This window comes from Hirundo rustica, chromosome 8 (assembly GCF_015227805.2).
Source record: "Hirundo rustica isolate bHirRus1 chromosome 8, bHirRus1.pri.v3, whole genome shotgun sequence".
In the NCBI taxonomy this organism is placed as follows: domain Eukaryota; kingdom Metazoa; phylum Chordata; class Aves; order Passeriformes; family Hirundinidae; genus Hirundo; species Hirundo rustica.
In genome coordinates this window covers 21,280,238-21,303,252 of record NC_053457.1, presented here as the reverse complement: position 1 = coordinate 21,303,252, position 23,015 = coordinate 21,280,238, and the positions used below count along the sequence as shown (strand labels likewise).

The 23,015-nt window shown below is 39.0% G+C and overlaps 1 protein-coding gene across 3 annotated transcripts in view; it reads left to right on the top strand.

Annotated features, from left to right (window-relative positions):
• Positions 1-7,129: 7,129 nt before the first annotated feature.
• The window catches only part of KNDC1 (kinase non-catalytic C-lobe domain containing 1), a 59,389-nt gene continuing 43,503 nt past the window's right edge, over positions 7,130-23,015 (top strand). For all 3 annotated transcript variants that reach the window (XR_005702010.2, XM_040071793.2, XM_040071792.2), the window contains exons 1-3: positions 7,130-7,330; positions 11,897-12,095; positions 15,392-15,450. Coding sequence is in view for 2 of the 3 variants with exons in the window: in XM_040071793.2 (XP_039927727.1) it covers positions 7,229-7,330; positions 11,897-12,095; positions 15,392-15,450 (360 nt within the window). In the remaining variant the exon portion in view is untranslated. The remainder of the gene's footprint in view (positions 7,331-11,896; positions 12,096-15,391; positions 15,451-23,015) is intronic.

Sequence of the window (23,015 nt, the reverse complement as noted above, 5' to 3'; positions counted from 1 at the left end):
CCAAGGGATTGTTCTGGAGACATTATGTCTTCAGGATGGGCTTTTCCTGCTGGCTTATTAACTTCAAGAAGAATTTAAACAATTCCGTTTGACTCATTGCCCCGTAGATGGGAGACTACTTTGTCCTGCTAATGTTCTCATTTCCCTTATGAGCAGCTGATAATGATCTCATAAATCTCTAGGGGAAAGCTTAAGGAAATAGCCAAATGTCAAAAATATAAGCAACCTCAGGGTTAGAATGTGGCATGCACTTAGTTAATTTTTGTTTATTTCATGTGAATTTAAATCTTAGTTAATCATTATGAAATGCTTCTCTGAAGGATGGTTGGTACTATCCTGTATCTTATTTTCCAAAGTAAAATTGCCACAGGCACCATATTAGACTTTATTATGCACATTTTCTTTTAAAATTCTCTTCTGTGCAACTTTTTATGTTTTCAAAGGAACACCAAATGAAAGTGAACTAAAAGAGCAAGGGGACCAAGAGGTGCTATAAAGACAATATTGTGTTATAAAGACAATATTGTGTTATGAAGACAATATCATGATGTCAAAACTGAAGCAGTTAATAATCAATTGCAGAATGTTTTGCAATTATTGTATAAATTTGGCTTTCCAGGTTTATGGCTTAAATTTCTATTTTCTGTGAGACTCCTGAGTAATGCTGGAAGTTATTTTCATAATGCTTCACTTTACCGTGTGAAACAAGCAAAGTGGACTCTGTTGCAATACAAGCTTGTTCTAAGATACTGAGATAACACTTCAGAGTGATAACAATAGGAAGAATCCCATTGTCAGTCTTTCCATGTGTGTAAACACACACATGTATATTTCTGGATAGGTTCTGCCTATGACAAACCTAATAACCTAATGACAACAACTTGGAAATTCCCAAATATCAGACTTAGCATCAGATTCACTTTGGATACATACATCCTCATTTTCTAGTGGTGAAAAAAGGTGTGTTTGCATATCAGATGATTACTAGGTTATTTGCCCATTTGCATATAAATAAAAACAATTCCAATCTTTGATTTTGCATATCAATTAGTTCTCTTCAAAGGGAATTATGCCATGACAGTTTTGCTTTGACTTCAATTTGGGCCAAATTATGTTCTTTACTTCTGCTGTCTATCTCTTCATTTCAGCTTGTAGAGGAGGGTAATATCCAACTGCAACAGCATAGGATGTTTGAAGAATGACAAAGTGGAGATGCCTTAATGCAAAGCACATTATTCTAAAGTAGCTCCTGATGGGAGCTATCTATGCCTGGAGTGCCACCTAGTAGAGTTCATGTGAAAAGAATACAGGAATTGTAGATGCTGCTGCTGTTCATTTGAAAATGCATTAGATGGCTGAAAGATGTCCTGAGGAGAAGGGTCAAGAATCCTTTTATCATCTTCCATATGAAAACAAATGAAACCACTGTTCAAAGATGCAGTGAAATCAAAGTCTTTCGAGAGTGGACATATGAGAAATTCTGAAGATGAAAAAAGGCACATACCTAAAAAAACGCATAAAGGGGAGAGATAGAAGAGGAAAAGATCAGATCTCCTAAGCACCTAAGAAAATTATGAAATTAAGTTTTATCAGTATTATAAATACAACAAAAGTGTTGTACAGTAGAAAAGCAATCATGACTAAAATGGAGATTTATGAAAATGCAATGTTAAGAAAAGATGAAAACAAAGTTAAAGGCAACAGAACAGATGTACACATAAAGTGGTAATTGGTAAAGAAATAGCACTGAGATTACAAAATAAAAGAGAATGTTGGGGCAAAAGTGAATGAATGTAAGTAAAGGCTGGAAATTAAAAAGTTCCTAATATGTAGGAGCAGGTGGAGTTTGATTATTTCTTTGAAAAGAATGATGTGACAGGGGTCTATAATGACTCAAAACTGTGCTTCATGACTGAAGCTAATTCTTCTACTATTTAACCCCATGAAAAGAGTAGGCCTCCATATGGGTTTCCCCACACAGTGAGCAGTCTATGCAAGTAATTTGCTGATCTTCAAGAATGCATGGATAACTCAACCCTATTTCCTTTGTAAGATTCTGACGTACCTGGAATACAAACTAACCTCCCACTTCAGGCAAGTAGGGTTATGTTCCTCTCGGAGTCACAGCAGTAATGGAGCCTGTTTAAAAATTGTAGCTCCTTACCTTTGAATTCTTTCAGGTTTTTCAGTAGCAGCAACACAATTTGTTTTTTATTGCAATGCTTTCTCACTGCCACCACAAAGGCAGCAACAGTTGGCAACTGGCAGAAAGCTTGTCTCTGTCTTGAAATCCAAATAACTGCTAAAGGAAGAATGATAGTTTCATAGACTGTGAAAGAATTAAAACCCATGGCAATAAAGAGATCTCTGATTAACAAAAAGCAAAAAATTTAAAAGGATACAAGTCACACACACAAAACCCCCAATTCTTTATACAGCGATCCTTCAGTTCCCTCAGTTTCCCTCAGTTTCACCCAAACTAAATTAAAATGAGAAGCTTCAGGCAAATTGCCATTAAACAAAGACTCTTAAAAGGAGAATGTTCAATCTAATTACAGTGTAACAAATGTGTACCTTTCATCTACAAGTCTGGTACTCCAAATTATAATAGTCAATTACGATTATATAATCTATTAAAAAGAATAACCAAAGTGCTATAATGAAAAGCAAAAACCTACAAAAGAACATGAAAGACATCTCCAGTGGCTCAAAGTGGCGTAACAGTAGTACCCTATATAATTTCTTTTCTCATGTAGCCTGTATTTAGACTATGTATTTAGACTATTTAGAGACAGCGGTGATGGCAGTCAGTTCCTGAATTCTCAGGAATGCATTCTCTATGGCCAGTGCCCACTGAATTTTTTTTTTTTTTTTTTTTTTTTTTTTTTTTTTTTTTTTTTTAATATCCGATGAGTGCAGCTACCTGGAAGTAAAAGGCATGCAGCTCATAACAAAATCAATAAATCACAGCTAAAAGAAGTACTTCCTTTTATTTTGCAGGTCATTCATATATTTGCAAAAAATCCTTCCTTCCTTCCTTCCTTCCTTCCTTCCTTCCTTCCTTCCTTCCTTCCTTCCTTCCTTCCTTCCTTCCTTCCTTCCTTCCTTCCTTCCTTCCTTCCTTCCTTCCTTCCTTCCTTCCTTCCTTCCTTCCTTCCTTCCTTCCTTCCTTCCTTCCTTCCTTCCTTCCTTCCTCTCAAACTTTAAATTACATAATGAATGATTAGAAAAAATACTGCAAAGTGTTAAAGCATGATCAAGGTTATGGAATAATTTCTATTCTACACAAATGAGCAACTAGACCAGGGCCTTTCAACCTGAAAAGATGAAACTAGGGGAGATATGAAAACTCTACAGTATCATAAATGTTAGAAAGATGACAAATAAAGAATATATCCACCACATTTTTAAGTACAAGAAGTTAGGGGGGTCAAATGAAACAAAGATTTTACTTTATGTGTGGGTCAGCGGAGGAATTTTGTAATAGGATATGGTAGATAGTAAACCCATTCAGACTCAAAAAGTGAATGAACAAATTCATTAAAGAAAAATAATCCAGTGTCTCTTGAACCAGTACACTCTACCACTGCCTTAGGGACTATCTGAACTGTGATGCTCTGGAGGCTCTGGGAACATTGGATGTTACTGCCTCGTTCCTGCACTCCTCTCTAGACATCTGCTATCAACTGCTGTCAGAGACAGAGATCAAGTCAGCTGCTTTGCTGCAAACACTTCTTATGTGAAAATTACAAACATCCCCAACTCTAATGCAGCTTAAGTGAAGCGTGCTAAAACTGGAAGGACTAAAATCAGATGTATTTGATCTATTCTCTCTTCATTGTCTGTGATCATACAGTCCAAACCACAAACCTCCATGTTGATTTAATGACTTTTTCATCAAGAGTTTTCTCATGTATACTATCTACACTATATCAGGAGTTTGCTTAGCTTTCCATATCTAATCTAGTATTAAGAAGTAAAAATCTCTAATAATTGTGATTCCTGGTGTAATTGTTGCTAAAGAGGTCTCAGTTCATATTTAAAACCTGATCACAGGTACGTGAAACCCCTCTCTGGTACTTTCATAGTAAAACCTGTCCCAAATATCCTTTAACAAAACCATTCTAACTACAGTATATATCATTTAATCTATGGTAAAATTTCTTATTTCTTTTCCAGCTATAGACTATTATTGTAAAGTAATGTTTTTATTTCTGTCTTTTGAGAACTCTAACCTATGAGAACCTGATCTGTCTTCTATATATTTGTGTTTAATATGATACTCACCGGCTTATTCAGTCAACCTCAGAGGGGTAAACTTCCACAAACATATATCCATCAAAATGTCTTTCAAAAAATACCTACAAATTAAGACGTCCTAGGAGCTTACACTTCCTTAAGCAATATCATGGTAAAAAGAATGGAAAATATGACTGCAGGCAAACTGACAGCTTCACCTACATGTGGGGTTTTTTATAATGCTGAACTGTGTAGTGTTGCATGACCTCTAACAATGCCCATGGGCCATGACTAATTGCAGAAGTTAATAAGAATGAATATTCTAGCCTGAGAATGTATCAAACAAGTTACAATGCAATCCAAAATAACACTGTTATTGATGAGAGCAAAAGCTTAGCATAGCAATTTTTCTGGAAAAAAATATACCAAACCATGCCAGTTCCGGGGACTGTTCTGTTCTGCCCATCATGGCATTTGTGATAAGGCTAAGTCCACTACAAGTTTTTGTTTTCAGAAGAATGCTATGTTTGTTTTCCATTTTGTGCATATTCCACTTCATACAAATAGTCCTTCAGTAGACCAAATAAGTTAACCAGAGCAACCACAAGATAGATCTGAAGCATCCTGAATCACTTGGAGACAGACAGCTTACTCTGACAAAACCTACCTAAGCCTAGATTCGGTAAGTAAATAATGCAGGTCCAAATAACGCAGAGTAGATGTCTGAACCTGAGCCTGCTAACCTTGCAGGGAAATGCCCTGGCACTCAATTACTAGAAAGGGAATTTCTTAGTCAGCAAAAAATATAGATCCTTTCAAAAGTAGCATGTTAATTTCTGGGCAGCTTCCACAGGTTTGCCTTAACCAATTTTTCAGAAATATTTTTGAATGCTCAAGTGGTGATTGCAATGGAGTGCCGTCTAAGATATTTTGATGGTGAGTGTAGATGTTAGGCCTGATTTAGGCACCAGAGAAACACTTTTCCTGGGATTTGGGGTTTTTTTTTTGTTTGGTTGGTTTGTTTTGTTTTTTGTTGTTGCTGTTGTTGTTGGTTTGGGGTTTTTCTTTTGTTTTTGTTATTTGGTTTATTTTGGTGTATGTATTTGGGGATTTTGTTGTTGTTGTTTGTTTGGGGTTTTTTTGTTTGTTTGTTATTTGTTTTTTGGGTGTTCGTTTTGTTTGGTTTTGGTTTTGGTTGTTTTTTAATGCACTTGAGTCCAGCCCACAAAAGTCCAGAATTCTGGGGTTCTTCTTGGGTAGATTGTGCTGCTTGGGGAAAATATTATGCCAAAAGTGCTGGTAAAATGCAGTCTAAGAAGCTTTTATAATGACTGTTACTGGATTCATGCTGGCCTTTTCTTCAGAAGTATCAGGCGCTCACTGTTTCCCATGCTTCAACACTTGTTCACAAAAGCCTGGGTTACCAGATTGTAAGAATATATATTGTTCATATAAATTTAGTTTAAAAAATGTTAGTAAGAAGACAGCATATATAGGAAAGACTGCAATCTGTCTGAGTTTGGCTTTTTTTCATTTGACTGTGGAATGTATCCAAATAACATTTAATTGGGAGAAATCTTACAACTGCAGGATGACTTTTATGGGGCAATTAATCAAGGTACCTTTGTTTGCCTCACAGTGTTTGTTAATATATATTTTAATAGAGCATTAATCTTTTCCACAGAATATACTGCATACCAAAAAAAACCCCGACTCTTGCTTTTCTTGATGTACTATGCACAGATTAATTAATTAACATACTTCATTCTGACACAGAATTATAGATATAAAGGAAAACAGAAAAATGAAATTGCCACCATTATTTTCCAGTAGCTCTAAAATTTAATTACAGGAGAAAATAGTCTATTCTCTCCATCCACCATGTTTTTACAACGGAGATAAAAGATGGTGATGTGGCTTAAATCAGGAGACACCTGCTCAGGGGTTACTTGTCCATTACCGAATGCCTATTCCCGTTCCCAGGCTACAGCCTGTTTACCCAAAACAATCTGAGCTTTCCAGTGGGGTTAACTTGAATTAAAAAGTGGCTTATGCGGGTGGTGGTTTTGAAGGAATCCTTGACCGTGAACCTTCGATTTCAAGGGAAGTCTTAATGAAGTTGCTGGAGGCACCCTAAACCCTGCGGATAGCAGAAACGGGCCGGGGCTAATGAGCTGGTGGCAGCGCCTTGGTTCTGTTTGCGGTTGTTACGGTTTGAACTGCGTCAAGAGTTATGCCATGAGCGCGCAAATACTCGGCCGCCTGTCTTAATTCTAAACCCTGGTTTATCCAGTAAATCCAGCGGTTTGGAGAGCCGGTGACGGTAACGCGAGCCCGAGGGCTCGGGCAGGCAGGGCGGGGATCATCGGCGGCGGCAGCAGCGCCCCGGCACAGCGCCGGCCCCGCCTCGGGCACCAGGCACCCTCTCGCCCGGCACCAGCCCTCCCTCCCCGCCGCTCCCGTTCGCCCGCAGAGCGCGGCCGAGAGGGGACCGGCCCCGGCTCCCGAGGGGCCCCGGCGGCCGCAGCTCGCACCGCGCCGGGCGCGCTCCTCAGAGCCCGGGGCCACGGCACCGCCACCCCGGGGCGGCGAGCGGGGGCCGCGGGGCAGGCGGGGCGGTGCGCGGCCGTCCGCCGGTGACCGACTCCCGGTGACCGACTCCCGGGGCCGCCCGGGGCGCGGCGGGGGCGGGCGGCGCCGCAGGAGGGCGGGAGCCGCCGCAGTGAGGCCGCGCGGGCGAGGCGGCGGCGGCCGTTGCCATGGCAGCGCCGCCCCGGGCCGGGGCCTGAGCGCAGGGGCGGGGGCGCCCCGGGCCGGGCCCGGACAGGGGAGGGGAGGGGGTTAAAGCGGGCGGGCGGCGCCGCGGGGGTCGCCGCCGGGGGCAGCCCGCAGGCGGGCGCGGGGATGAGTCGCGGCGGGGGCCGAGGGCCGTGCTCCCAGCGCACAGGGAGGCTGCGGAGGTGAAGCCTCCGCTCCCTCGCCGGGCGGGATGGAGGCTCTTGGCGCTGCAGAGGACGTGTTTTACGAAGAGGAGGAGGAAGAGGTGAACTGCTACGACTTTGAGCCTCTGCCGACGCTGCTGGAGGATGAGGTGAGTGAGGCAGGTGCGGGAACGGAGCCGCCGCCCTTGCGCTCACCTGTAGTGTAGCGGCCTCGGGGGCCGCCCGCGGGAGGCGGCCGGGCCGGGGGCGCGCCCTGCCCTGGGGAGCGGCCAGGCCGCGGCCGCAGCACCGCTCGCTCTCCGTGGGTGCTCTGCCGGCTCCTCGCTGCCTCCTGCCCCGCGGTTCCATACACCAACTTGGGCTTAGCCAGTTCCCGTGCACCTTCACACAACAGCAAAGTCATGGTCCTCGAGTGCGGGGCGTCTCGTCACTGCTGTCGTAGCCGTGGGTTAATGCTGCAGTCGGCAAGTACGTGTCCTTGTCGCACCCGATCAAGGGAAATTTACATGGGCAGAACGGTTTCCCGAAGCTGCCAACCAGTTTTGTACAGCCGTATATTGCTGCCCTGTGCTAAAAGGCCTTTGACACTGGGAAATGAAAACCACAAATATCAATCTGTTTGTTCCGTTGTTATGCCAAATAAGCTGTAGCTAAAACCAGTTCTTGTCATCACATTTGTCTGGCTCTATTACTGGTTTTGCCCTTGCTTTTTGTTGCTCTTGCTCATCTTTGTATCTTTTCGCGTGAAGTGAGTTTTTTACCCCCTTGTGAATGTTGGAGCAAAACCTTTGGAGATTTATTTATTTTATTTTTTTTTTAAGTAAAGGTTTGGTGCTCATTCCCTGAACCAAATCTTGCAGACTTTCTAACTTGCTATGTCAAAAATCCACACTGAATCAGGAGTTAAATGCAAATTTGAAAATGCAAAGCCCCTTTCAGCTTTCCTAAGTCATCCAATGGCTTGGCAGTTTGGCTCTTCAGCCATCTGCAGCGTACAGTGCTGTAGGCCCTCTCAAACTGGCCCATGCAAAATCTAGGAGCAAGGTGGTAATGGCCTTATTTTTTACATATTGGCTTAAATACTTAGAGTATTTTCTCAGAATGGAAAAGGCTAAGGGTCAGCCTTGCTGTACAAGAAAGAACAGGGCCCATTTTTCATACCTGCTCAATGTATGCTTTGATTGTGGGTTCCCATGAGTCCCATTTATTTGGTTATTACAGAAACATAAAGAGTTTCAGTATTTTTCTTGGGAGAATGAGCATGACCTATCACCTGGTGATTAGATAAGTTAATAAAAAAGAGCTGCCTTGAAGAGTACTCAGAGAGCTTACTAAAGCAACCCAGTGTTTTTCTTCAGATGTAATGGATGGCATTTGCCACATTTTCTGTGATTCTGGAATTGATTGTTTTGAAGTTTGTGTGAATTATCATGGCAAAACAGTGTCAGAAGGCTGCGAATGTTGTACTGAACTCTGAGCTGCTTAGTCATTTAGTGGAGTCTGCTCTTCTCGTCATTGTACCAAGTATAAAGAATGATGTTGGTGTCTGATGCAGGTGTTTTTTTGCCAGTATGTGAAGCAAGAATCTGCCAGAGCTGAAGAGTAGAAAATGGTAATGATGAGCATGTGTTTTGATTTCCTCTCTTTACCAAAACTTCCTTCATTTCATACTCCTTAATATTTGATTTCAGAATTTTAAAGAAATGGTCTGTGGCCAATTCATTTTTTAATCCTACTCTCTCTTAATTATATGCTACTGAACTGTTTTGTACTTGCTGAAGATAATATAGGGGAAAGCTGAAAGTGAGCAGTTAAGCATGGTTTACTTTTTGTAGTTCTTAATGTTAAAACCAGACGCTTTCATATTACAGCCAGACAGAAGTGTCTTTTGCTGAAAGAGACAAAAAAGATGCATCAACATCTGATATTTACCACGTTTGAATGAAGCAACTTCCAGTGGTCCAAAGTACTGCAGCAGTTGCTCACCAGAAGCTTCAGCTTGCCAGAACCTCCTGTGTTACAGTGTTCAAAGGATGTCTTTTTCCACAGTGATAGCTCTTGGTCTGTGTTGTTTTGGGGATACAAGCTAGTCAAATGCAAGTCTCAGTGTTTTCAATGCCTCCTTCTCTACAAAGGCCTTGCTTAGTTGCAACAGTAGCTTTAATAACTAAGGTCAAGGAAGTGTGATCATTTGGGAAATACGTGGTTTCTGTGAAGTAAGTAACTTACTGCCCTGGAGCACTGAAAATAGAAAGGTGGTGGTGGTATTTTGCTTTTTTTTTTTTTTTTTTTTAATGTTAGTTTTCTAACTTCATCTAGCCATCCACTGCTGATGGAAGCCATGGAGGATTAATGGAACTTTATTCCTTTTTCCTTTGTTTTTCTTTTTCTGTATGATAGAACTTTCTCATCCCTTGGAAGGAAGATAAACTAAGCTTATCTGACATTAGATCATTACCTTTTGTTTACTTCCCAAATACCCACAAGAAAAAGATGTTTTGTAGGTTTGTGCTGTAGATATCATTGCTGATAATTATTATCTGCAGTGGAGTTCAGCCTCAAAGCTTAACTCAAAAATTCTCTCAAGTCCTTATTCTGACTGGAATGTGATATTGAGGCTGTCTTAAAGATTACAGGTTTAATTTTTTTTTTTTTTTTTTTTTTTTTTTTTTTTTTTTTTTTTGTGTGTGTGTACACTCTAAACTGAGCCTCTTTTGTCCATACACACAGATGAAGCTCATAGTTTTGCATCTTGATTAGTGAAGCATTATTTTATTCCTCTGTTTTGGTAAATGCCAACATGTCACCTAGCTGGAGGATTCTAGGAGAGTTAAAAATAATTACTCACTCACTGTTTTGATCATAGAACTTCTATTTTTAAACTTTTTTTCTGGCCATAGAATAAGCAGTGAGTCTCTTCTTTCCAAGCCTATCCTCATCCCGCCACTCAGTTTGGTCAGTTTCAAAGCTTAATGTTTACAGTAGAGGTTCTTGCCATGTGTTTTTGTTTGCAGATAGAGAAACCTCTGTGCTGCTCTTCATGCTTGGAACAGCTTCCCTGTGAAGATGTGCAAAGCCTCCTTATCCACCTTCAAACTCTGATGGCAGCATTACACAACTGAACTGAGCGCAGTGCAGAGAAAATAAGATTTTGTGCTGTGATCTTTTGCTGGTCATTATTATGTAGGACTGAATTTGATGAGACCAGGATCCATGATTAGTGCTAGGAGGCACAGCCTTTAGTGCTGCCATCAGTAAATCAATCCATGTCTAGGCCCTGTCTATGAAAAATGAGACCGTTTGAAAGAGAAGCTAAGTTTGCCAACTAGCAGTGAGTCTGCTTTATTTCCTGCCTCATATTTATTTATTAAGCATTATACTTTAGACTAAAATGCACAATACACTTTTGGACTGAGGTTTGGTTCTTATTTGGAGGATGTTATGGAAGGAATGCTTAATTCTCTGAAAGACATGTTAATAAACTGTTAACCCCTTCTGTATATGGTAATCTAGATATTACTGATGTTCTCCAGTGCTGAAGTAGGTAAAGAAATGTATAACTGTTCTCCAAGGGATTAAAAGTTTAACCCACAGCTGTTTTCTGAGCTGTAGGATACATCACACCCTCTTTTGCTGATGAATGACATATATTCTTTTTTTCTCTATACTAAGCGATGTGTGTCTACATCTTACATTCAGGGTGTATTTAATATCACTGTGTCATTACTGTTAATTATAGCTCTGATACAAAGTAATTTTTGTAGATTACCTTCCATTTTTGTTACCTTATTTTTCCTTAGAGATGGAATTGGTGGTTTGGGGGAGGGGGGGGTGGTGGTGGTGAGGTTCCTCATTCCTTTAAGTTCATGAAAACTTTACTTCTGTAACTGTGAGTAATGTGTTGAGTTTGTATTCCAAAAATATCCATAGGGAGGCTGGTTGCTTTGAGACAAGCAACGTTTCTGAACATCTTGTCCAGGAAAGCCACATTAGAAACATGTTTGGAACTGGACTCATAGCCTTACTGTGATAATAGAGTCAGTGCAAGTTGACTACACTTTAGGACAGCAGCTTAGAAAATTAAGTCCCTGAACTGTTTTGATCACTAAAAGCTCTGGACGTAATGGGGAGGCCTAGGACAACCAAAGTGTTTGGTTTTAATTTGAAGTATAAAAACACTTTTCCTATGGCATGTTTGGATTTTCAGTGTTTATTAAATGGTCTACACCACTAAATTTCACAACAGCATCATTCTTAAGACAGGCTAATCTAAAGAGTATTTTTATCCCAGATCACAAATGGTAGGGAGGAGTTTTCTGAAGAGAATTTTTAAGTCGTTTATATAAAGACACCTGGGAGAGCTTGAAAGGCATGGGTGAAACAAAATGTTTTCATTTAGTCTCTCTGCTTTTACCTTCAAGTGGTCTGTTTCCTTTGATGCAGTGTTTATGTAACTTACATATCTCCCATAGTACTTCTTTTTTAATGTTGGCATACTCTGATATCTTTGTTCAGGGTAACTGTGCTTCTTAAAACACCTCTGTTTTAAGAGCAGAGTCATGCACTTGGTGTTTCTTGGGGTGTTAATCAGTGTCCTAGAAAGTCTGAGAACTTGCTGGAAACATTACTTGTAGCCAGTTGTGTCAAATGTAATCTATGATACCGAAAGTAGTGTCATGAAATCCAGGGTAATTTATTAATTTGTATCTTGGCAGGAGAATGTGTCCCTTGCTGATATTTTGTCACTGCGGGATAGCTGTCTTACTGAGCAAGATATTTGGGCAATTTGCCTGGAGTGTTGCCATTCTTTGAAGAGCATTACCCATTCTGCAATCTTCCAGACACTCTGCATCACTCCTGACACTTTGGCTTTTAACACCAATGGCAATGTATGCTTCATGGAACAGCTCAGTGGTGAGTATTTGTGTTTCCAGGCCATTTGTGTTAGAACTATGGAAACTCATAGTGAGAAACTGCAGTAAAGCATTACATCCTATTTTCAAGACTTGCAATTAAAATAAAGATAAAATAAAACTTATTTGTGAAGGAGTGTGTTTATGTACACATGAAACTGTGTTCACTTTTGTACTTGGTGAACAAAGGCTGTATTGTATTTGCTTAGAAAATTCCTCCTGGTTATTTTAAGGCTTATCCAGGTGGCTTCTTCTTTATGTCCATTTTAAACACACAGATTGTGTACCTGTGCGTGCAAGTCTCTACCTTTGTAAAGCGTGTCCTTCACCTCTTACAGATCTTCTGATTTCATGGGTATGTTCTATTTCTAGAGAAGTCTGATATTAAGTATATCTTGGTGATTGTAGCCATCAAAAATGGAGCAATTCTATTGCATATTTGCTATTAAAAAGGAAAGTTCTCTCAAATAAAGGCTTTGGTTTTTTAAAAGCTCTCTATTGAATAAAAAATCAGGGTTTTTTTTGTTTGTTCATTGTGTTTTTTGGTGGTGTGGGTTTTTTTGTTTGTTTGTTTGTTTTGTTTAATAATGATTTTCAGACTTGCAAAGTATTGGGACTGATTGAGAAATTAAAATGTTAAAAACCAGTATGTATACTGAAGATGTTCAGGTATCATAGCAGAAGAACAGGGAGATGCTTGACTTTAAAAAGACTTCTTTCAGCTTAGACAAAAAAGCGTGTTATGGTTGCTGTTCCTTTCTCATGTGATGTAGCTCAAGATGATAGGTCTTAAGCCACTTCATGATTTGACAGAAGAATAGTAAAGAAAACCAAACAGGTCTTACTCTATGGTACTTTTAAAATTATGGTGGCTCATAACTAGAAGAACCATTGTAGTCTAGATACACAGTAGTCAAGTTTTTGTTCTGCTGTCTTTAACCTAATTTAGTTTTAAATTTCTGTCAGGATAAGTGTTTATTATTTTAGGCAAAATCTAGATCACAGTGTTTAGAAAAAAATACTAGAATAAAAATGATATAAGGTAACATTGCAACAAATGAAGATTTGTTGCCTCTTTAGAATTAAAGAGTCTTTCATATAAATGGAACATCATGAAATATAATTAATGAAGGTGAAAATATATCTTTGCAATTGTTGTGATATTTGTTTTTTATTAAATTCCTTAAATAGACATGAGGCAACTTTTAGTTCCATATTAATATGGTGATGTGGAATCAATTTCCTTTATTTTGAGGAGCTTGTCATACTTTGAAATAAAAAAAAAGAAAAAGACACTGGCTTTGTATAAGCCAAGGGTATATGAAAGACTTGTTGAAGAGCATAAATCTAGAGGATAAAAAATGTCCCTCAACTAAGATCTTTGCTTGTAGCTAGGAAAGAGAAAAATCAATTTCTTCTTAAGTGTTTTAGTCTAATTGAATAGCTGGCAAACAATTGATCCAGGAATGCTGTATTCAAGTACTTAAAATGTGGGATAACAAATTCCTGTGCAAAGCAAATGTACAAAGGTTTAGTTCCCTGAAGTCATGTCAGTCTCTAAGGAAAAGACTTTTCATTAATTCTGTTTAATGAAAGGTATGTTTTCCATAGGAATGCAAAAAAGTTATGCCTATGTTCTACTTTTTGTGCTCCTTTTTGGCTCTTTTTCTCAGGTTTTGTTACTGTTTGGTTAAAATCTAGTTTGTTAGGTGGGCACTCGAGGAGGTTGTCCTTTTTGCTTCCCTGCAGTTGTTGCCTATGGATTTATTCTTCCAGAAGAAAACTATAACCTCTGGATTTGCTTTCCAGTGAGAGAAAATGAACAGCTGTCATCTCTGCTTTAGCAGCAAGTTCTGCTTCCTGAAGGTTCTGTGGTGCTAAAGTGACAAACATTCAATAGGATGTTCTGCCAAGGGATCTGATACCTTCTTGTCTCCTCAAATCAAATTCCCATTGTAAACTTTACTTTAAAAGAATACAGTGAGCTGTACCAGTGATAAATTAAATACTTGTACAGCCTTTAAAGTGTTCTGTGGAAAGAAAGGGGAAAGGTAGTGGGGAGATAAAAAAGGAGTAGTAGTCTGCAGGTGGGGGAGAGGGGAGAACAAAACATCTGTCCATTAGTTCCCTTCCCCCTCTGCCTCCTCTGCTCATCCCCAAAATCAGGAAAAAATGTGGTGGTGGGTAAGAAATGTGAAATTAGTTGCATAACCCTCTTTTTCAGTGGGAAAGTACATTTGGGGATGTCCTAAGGAGCTGTAAAGCATCTGGCTAGTCAGCCAGGCCATATAGCTGCAATGTACGAATATGTAAAAAATGTCCCCTCTAGTAGTCGTTGCTATGTAACTGAATTTAATAAAAACTTTGCATTTCACTTCTAAAGCACAGGCACAAAAGTTGTATTAAAGCTCAAGTTATGATGATTATGCTGTGCCTCTGAACATACTATTTTTTTTCTTCTTCTTGAGAAGGGAAACACACTTTTTGTGTGTAAATCATCTCAATCATCCTGACTTCCCAGAGGGATAGGTTAGGTGAGTTGGATGTGTATGTGGAGAGTAGGTATTATAGTTGTGCTCTTGTTTAATTCCTTGATGTTCTTTACTGGGTTCTTGTGATGTAAGTGCAGTGTGATACTGTGTACCTGCTTGGATGCAGAAACAGCATCAGTCTCTTGTAGGATGTTCTTTTCTTCTTTCCACCTCCTCACTCAGAATTGGCTGCTGCAGTAGCTCAGTTCTCTGCTCAGCAGCACATGTGTGGGGAATTTACTTCCTCTACTCTTTTATCAGAAGTAAAACAAACTAAGCAGAAAGGTCAGCGTTCTAAGCTGGCCTGTAGATGAAGAAGCAATTAGCTGTTCAGACTGGCTTTGCTGCTTGAACCCTTATCACCCAGGTCTGGAGTGGAAAATACTGAATGGAAGTGTCCAATTAATCAAATCAAACCTCTGAGCCACACCAGCTTAGGTGATAACTGGGTCCAAAGATAAATGCTTGCAGGCAAGAAGTGGTTAGACATGTTAAATGTGTTTCTTTGTGGGTGTTCAATCTGTTTTGTTTCTTGGTAGGGAACTTGTGATACCTTCTTTGAAAACAGCACTTTATTTTACTTCCAGCACTATAAATGTGGATAACAAGTTCTTTGTACACTGTATTGAGTGAATCAAAATACTGCTATACAAAGTTTCTTCTGTATCAGATTGGAGGGTATCATTTGTATAATCAAGTTAGTTTATGTTTTTTTTAAGCAAGACTACTGATTTCTAATCTGGTATGTTTCCTTTTGTTTTCAAAGATGATCCAGAAGGTGCCTTTGTTCCACCAGAATTTGATATCACCGGTAACACTTTTGAGGCAAGTTTATAAATTTATCTGTAAAACAGAGGGGGAGGTTAATAGTTTTATTGCCTCTGGCAATACCAAATGTTCAGCATTCTCAGTATATAATTTTAGAACTTCTAAAGATTGTGAGTAGTAGTAAATGGTGCTGTTTAGATATGTTTTGTGAAAATAAAAAAAAAAACTTAAAATGCCATATTAATTTTCCGCATAAATATTTGTTCACTAATGGTTAAAATGTGAGAATCTGTTTTGGCTGAATAATGTGTTGCACTAAACCACAGCTGGCCTATATTTTGTTCACTGGTACCCTTCGCTGGTTACATTGGCTTGTTCAGGGACTAGCCATGAACTTTTATGACTAAATATAAAATTTGTTTGCTATCCTCTTCAATAAAATAATTCAGGGAAGGGTAATCAGCAATTTTATCTTTGATTTAATGAAGAAACAGATTACTGTCTGTTGCTTTGCAATGCACAAATGCTCTACATTGTTAAATTAAATTAGATTTAAATTGTTTATACTAATTCATTAACCTCCCAAGTCAACCATCTCATTGCATGCTATAGGAGTGCTTGCTTGCTTAATATCCTTTTTCTTAATACTCTATTTTTTCTGGCATGTATTCTTAGATAATTCAAATGCTTTAATTAGCAGCACATTTAATTCAAGGTACATTAAAAAAAATCTTGTTCTTTATCATTTGATACAAATATATTTTGTTTTTCATAATTATAGCCTTCATAGTCATGTTTATAGTTCTCTGTGTTTCTTGATGGGGGGAGGTGGGGAGGAGGAGGAGGAGGAGAAGTTATCCATGGTAGTGTGAAGTTCCACATATTAAATGAGGATGATAAGACAGGAAGGGTGGTAGAATAGAATATGAAATAGTCCAGGCTTTGAAGGTTAAAGAGGCAAAATTTCAGTTGTTGCTATGCTTTATTATTGTCAGCAGAGCTCTAGTGATTTTGTGCTCACTCTCCTCATCTCCATGATCGCTTGTGGGGAGTCTTTCTTTGTGGTAAAGGATTGTTAGGTGGTGGCCTGCATTGCCTGTAAACTTGGCAGCTGTAGAAGCCTTTATAGTCAGATGTGGTTGACCCAAAGGTGATTGGCTTTTGTTTCTTTCTTTTTGTTGTGCTTCTGAAGCTGGCGTTAAGATTTTACATAAATACGTTTTTCATCCCTTTACAAGCTTCCAAGTCTCGACACAGAAACACAAGATTTGAGGAATTATTTCCTCTTTTGGCCAACTGATTTCCTCTGACCCTTTTTCCTTGGCTAGAAGTTGCTGAACTTGTCTGCATAAAGTAAATAGGTACACTGAAAGAGGTTCAAAGACCAAGGAGATGGAATAAGGTGAAACAGGAATTTGTGAAAACTGGTAGTACTAAGTGACCTGAATTTTTTGTTCCATCTGATAGACAAAGCCATTGTATTCCTTTTGGATAAAACACATCTGTGTACAGAATTGTACACAGAATTGTACTTCTCTTTCAGCAGCATATACTGGCCTGTTAAACCCTAGTGAATCCCAATACCAAGCATAATCAATTAAACAGTCAGTGAAAGCTGTTTGAGTCAGGAGTGGCTCTGAACATTGACCCTTTTGCTCCTTTTGCAAAGGTCAGTGAAGATACATGGAGGTTACACATTTGTGTGGAAGTTGACATGCTCTGCCTTATCTCTTATGTTGTGGGCTGAGCACACTGATTTCTGTACATTGCTGCTATTTCTTCATCTGGCAAGTTGGGAAGCCTTCCAAAGCAGGGAGAGCAGTGCTATGACAATGTTCTGTTGCCTTAGCTGTTTTTCACTGATCACCCTAGAGCAGTACACAGGACCAAAAAGCAAGGGCTTTCCCCTGCATTAAGGCAGAAATGTATTGTTTTACTCTGGGATTTGTGGGCATTTGGTCAGACATCTAAGGGATTGAGACTATTTGTGGAACTTTCAAAGCTTTACCTCTTACCGTGTGTAGGGTTTGGTTGAATTCTTAAGTGCTTTAGTACTAGACCAACTTCTGCCAAGGATTCCATGCTGATCTCTGCTCCTTTTTACCTTTGCAGTTTCCAAGACCTGGAGTGGGTTAATGCATATGTACTTGATTCAAGGGTTTGTAATCTTTCCAAGTTGGCCATTTTCTTCTTGGTGTTAATACTTCAAGTTCTTCTCTTTTCCAAAAGTATTGAGACTTTTGCCTATGACCTTAACCTTATTGTAATTTTTTGTTATTGCAATAGTAGAGTAGCAGTGCTTTATATACAGCTCCTGGTCTGTTGGGCTTTCTCAGTATTATGAAGTTCTTTGATTACAATAAGCTGCCCTTTTTACATGGATGTCAAGTCCCTTGTATTACTGCTTGCCCCTTCCTTGGTGATGACCTGACTTGGTTCTTCCTTGTTGGAGTGTTTTTGCAGCTGCTTGGTCCGCTTTGTTTAGAACAATGGCAAGTAATATTTGCGTTGAAACTGTGTGATTTCAATGTAAAGAGAAAAAAATTAGTTGGGGAACTACTTATTATGTTCAGGATGATTTTTGATAACTCTTACTCCAGTGTCAAAGCTCAGCTGATTTTAAAATAATTGTGTCAGCCAGAGGTTTTGCTTGATTTGAATGTGACCTATTTTGAGGCTTCTAAAATGGATGCACACAATGAGGTTTGTATGGCTATTAGATGACTTCTTCTTTAAGCTCTTTTTTAAAAAAATCTTTCAATTAAAGCTACAGTTATTTCAACAAGAGATGTTTTGTTTCCTGCTTGGTGAATTACTGATCCAGACCTCTAATGGTATTGTGACTCCAGCCTAATTAGTAGCTAAACTTAGCTGGTACTCACAAGCACACAAGGGTAATAGACACAGGAAACAAATTGAAATGCATTACTGTCCTGGTGTCTGAAACAACACTATTAAAGATGTCCGTTTCTAGTTGGAATTTCAAATAGCGAGAGATCTAAAGCTTTGTCCAAATGACAGTGCACAAGACTGAAATGTAATTGATTTCATGTGGTTGGTTTAGGCTTGTGCCTTCTTTCTTCACCTGCTCTCCATTTGTTAATAACAGCATAATCAATAGGAATAAGGAATAATAGCACCAGCTTCAGTTACTGTAGAGAGTTGGAAGGTGAAAACTAGCCTTTCAGTGTCAGGTATAAAGTATTCTTTTTAGAGAGAAATGTGGTTAAGAAGGAATTAGCTGTGAAAGGGATTTGTGATACTGACAGTGAAGCACAGCTGAACTTTCCATGGTGACTTTGGTGCTGCCACAGTTCCATCCTGTGGGCTTGGAGGAAGGATTGCATTTTCTGAGCGTCTGAAGAGACTTTGAAGTCACTGTGTTTCTATGTGGTTGGAGTGGCATTGGGTAGGCCAGTTCTGGTACATTCTCCTCTTCCAGGTGTTTGCATGGTTGCAGTACGAGGGCAGAAAGGCAGCCAAGCAGGTACTGCTGGGCTCTAGGACAGCACTTACTAAAACAGAGAATCTCCTGCCTATCTGTTCATGTTATTTTTTTCCTCTAACTGTGCTATCTACTTACAGATTTCCATTGTGATCTAGTAAAGGTACTGTTAAGAATTGGTGCTGAAAAGAGAGAGGAGTTACTTTAGGGTTATGATCCATACTGTAACTGCCAAGAAAAGGTGAATTTTTATACAGTACACTTATCATTTGCACTTCTTTTCTTAATGCAGATACAGGCATGTGATGTAACTGTGCTCAGTAAGTTTTCAGATGACTGAAGCTGTCACTTGCCTGCATTGATGGGAAGATCTCAGTTTCTGCTTTTCTTCTAAGCTGGAAGTTGTGCCTGAATTTGCTATTGCAAGTATTGACCATGTCTTTGTTCTCACTGAATCTTGAGCTAGAAGTCAGTTAGAGACATCTAGACTATAAAGACTTTATAATTTTCTACTAATCAGACTGTGAATGTGATTTTTTTTTTTATTCTTTAAAGACAGGAAGAGACTGAGATGCAAAAATATGTATTTGAGGCTTCTTTTAAAAATTGCCCTGATTTTGCCTTCTAAATAGGAAGAACTTTAGCCTTTTTCCTGATGAAAATGGTTCATATTTCATTTTCTTGCCCTGAGCAGTACAGTGTAAGACTTGTGAAATTTGACCAATGGGAGACTCAACACGAATAGTTAAATATTGTTGAGTTCATTAATAGCCTTACTTCTATCACTACAATACAAGATTGCCTCAGGTTAAAAACATTAGCTGTCTCAAACCAGTTTCAAATAGCTATTTGTCTGCATCACAAAACTGCCATTGAGTCTCACACAGAAGTTCATTGATGTGGAACACCACATTTCTAAGATATGAGCTCTCAGTAAGATGAAGGACCAATGTCCACCATGTGTGAACTTGCATTTATAATCTTTTAATAATGTGGCTATTCACTTTTGCTTGTTCTAGTGAACCTTTGTAATAGAAACCAGTGGGTTTTCACTCTTGTCTATTTTTTTTTTTAATCTAAACGAGATTGGATAATACTTTTCATTCTGTTAATGACTTACTTCATTATTTAGAGGTGATAAGATGCAGTAGTTCAGAAGCCTCAGTATGTGGCAGGATTAAAACCTTCAGAAATTAAAAGAACTGGAAAAGAAATACAGAGTTAAATACTATCTTGAGAGAAGGAGGGAATATGGGTTAGTGAAGGGGAAGAAAGTGAAGTTCGCACTGCCTCTTTTTCTTATCTAGAACTTGTTCTTGCTTTTGTCCATCAGGACAGGAGTGGGGTGTGCTGATCTCTCACCTCTGAGAGAATCACAGCTGGAAAAGGCTGAATGCTGTCGCTGGTTTTGTTAGAATGTCATGACTGTCAACTAGCCATTCTCAGTGGGCTGTAGTTGATTTATATTATATAAAGAAAGTCCAAGTATTTCAGCAACTTAAAAATAAACAAATGTACATGAAGTGGCAGAACTGCTGCAAATAGGAAAGATACAAAATTAAGTGTTATTACATTGGTTTTGAATACTAAATTATTAAGATTCATGTAGCTTTCTCCTATGAAATGTGACAGGGCAGTTGGAATGATAAATGCAATATAAGTACAAATATTTTATGTACATACAAATGCATGGATTGAAGTGTCAACTGAAACACTGTGTTCTGCAGAATAGATAAAGAAAGGTTCAGGGTGTGTGTATGCCTGTATATATATCTATATCAGGCCTACTGGAGAAAACTGAGCAGACAGTTTCACGCTGCAGTATTTCTCAATAGCTGATCATTACTAACCCAGTGCTTATGTCTCAGCTGTTGGTCTTTCTCTAAATGTGAAAGCCTTCATCTTTCTCCCATTTCCAAACAGCAGACAGTATAAAGAAAGTCTTGTCTTTGTGACTTTGCTAGTCTTTTAAAGAAATAGCTTTGAATTGTGAGCTTATCTCTCTTGTTCTATTCTTTCTTTAGCTTTCAGAGCAGGATGAAAAAAGAAAACTTTTATATGTTCTCCTAGAGGGGTTTTTGGTTTTGTGTTTATCTGAGGGGAAAGCAAGTCTTTTGAAACACCTAGGGCCCTTTTTCTTCAGTTCTGTTTCCCTTAGTTTCATGTGGCCTCCCCTTGAGACTAATTCTGTCTAACAGCAGCAAGGCTTGTCATCAGCAAATGGTAACTTACCGCCTCCTGTAATCGAAACCATTCGATCTTCTGAGCATTATTTAAAACTGTCTTTTCCTTCAGTGACAAAAATAAATTACTTTAATTTGGTTACTTCTGCTTCTACTGTGCTATAGAAGAGAAAATGGAATCTTCCTGTTCTTGCTTTTACATCACCGGCCCAGCTGAGGTTCCTTTCAGGAATTAGGACTGAGCAAACACCCTTTAGTTGCTTTACAGGAAGTTAACAAAAGGAAGAATGAGGCCAATGGGAATTTTTTTTTACATCAGTCTTAGTTTTTGGTTTTTTTTTTCTTTTAATGCCTAGACTATCTTAAAGTTTATAATTTGGTTATCTCAAAAACCTACAGCTTGTTGCCTAGTCCTGAAATTGGGCTTGCAAAGTTGTCATATTGGTCTTTGCTAGCAAACGTTTGGAGCACGTTGCCAGTATGTCTACAGTTTTGCCCCTAAATCTGAAACAACTTTTCAGAGTGACTGATTTTTATAGGAAATAGTCTATCTCCTAGGCAGAAAAATGTCATTAGAAGAAAAATGACTGTACAGGTAACTGGTCAAGGAAAACATTGAGGTTTAGGTTTCTTCCTTATTCTTCCAAGTCTACAAGATTCCTATAAGAAAGAATTATTAAAGTCAAGGTATATAATTTTTCCTCTAAGATTTCTGAAGATTATGCCATGATGTACAAAATAATTTTTTAATTGTCTCATTTAAAAGCTTTGGTTTTTGGTTTTTTTTTTAAGATTGGGAGTGAGGAGAGGAATTAGTGTTCTGTCATAAAACAGGTGGTTTTTGTAGTTGAAATTTACTTTTTTTGAAGCCTGTGTTAGATTGTGTTGGATAAATATGTGAATAGTCTCTGTCATGGGCAACAAACTTTGGAAAAGAGAAGATTTTTTTTTTTCTCCTGTTACACATGCACAGTGTCATAAATCTCTGGGTTTCTTAATACTAAAGATGTGTTGGGGTCCAGGGCATTCCTTTGTCTGCCCTGGAGGGTCAGAAGCCTGGGCAGGGGGGTCTGGGACCCCAGCCCAGAGCTCAGAGAGACACTGGATTTGATCTCAGTCCATGGGAAAAACTTCCTACAATGCGAGAGGGTTTACAGGCCGCAAGAGTGGGAAAAATATAGTAGTTTAGCTTATCACAGGGTGAAAAAACAGTAAATTTAGATTTCTGGCATTGCAGTGAATGGGGGCAAGATGGAGAATTTGGGGCGTTGTCTCCTTCTTCTTCATCCTTCTTGCCTCACTCCATTTCAGCAGTGACGTTGGCACAAAGTACTTTGTGAGGATTGGGTCAGAGTAGAGATGACCTTTTTAGTATTAGTGATAGACATTGGTAAGAAATAGTAAATAAGAAATACGTAGCAATTAGTATAAAAGATAACGACAGCCCAGTTCGGGAGGAGTCGGGGGGTCGGCAGAAGTCCAAGCCGCGGCAAACATCTTGTTGGACACTGAGAAAATTGTAAGATAAGAAACAATAAACGAAGTATGCAACCTTGAAAAATCTAAACCTGAAGACCCCATCACTTCTTTTGGTTTGGCACAGAGCTGTGCAGAGGGCAAAAGACTCTAAAACCACCTGAATGCTGGGGAATAAACCCAACAAAGATGCACAGTTGTTTTGGATCAGTTGTTTGTCTCCAACCTCTTCCATGTAAACTCTTCTCATTAGCACTGATACTTTCTCAGCTATTGATGAAGTTGTCTTCTTTAGTCCTCATATCATTATCTGTCAGTTTCTGGTGCTGCCCATTCAAACTCATTTCTTTGATGGATCCATCATCATACTGGTATTGCTTGTAGAACTTAATTTTCTCTGGTCCTTTCCACTTATTTCCATCTACTCTTAGAATGGTTAATGATGCTGTTGAAATCTAAGCCTGAACCCTTAAAGGCAACATGGAATTACTCCTTATTACTTTTTATCAAAAGACTCC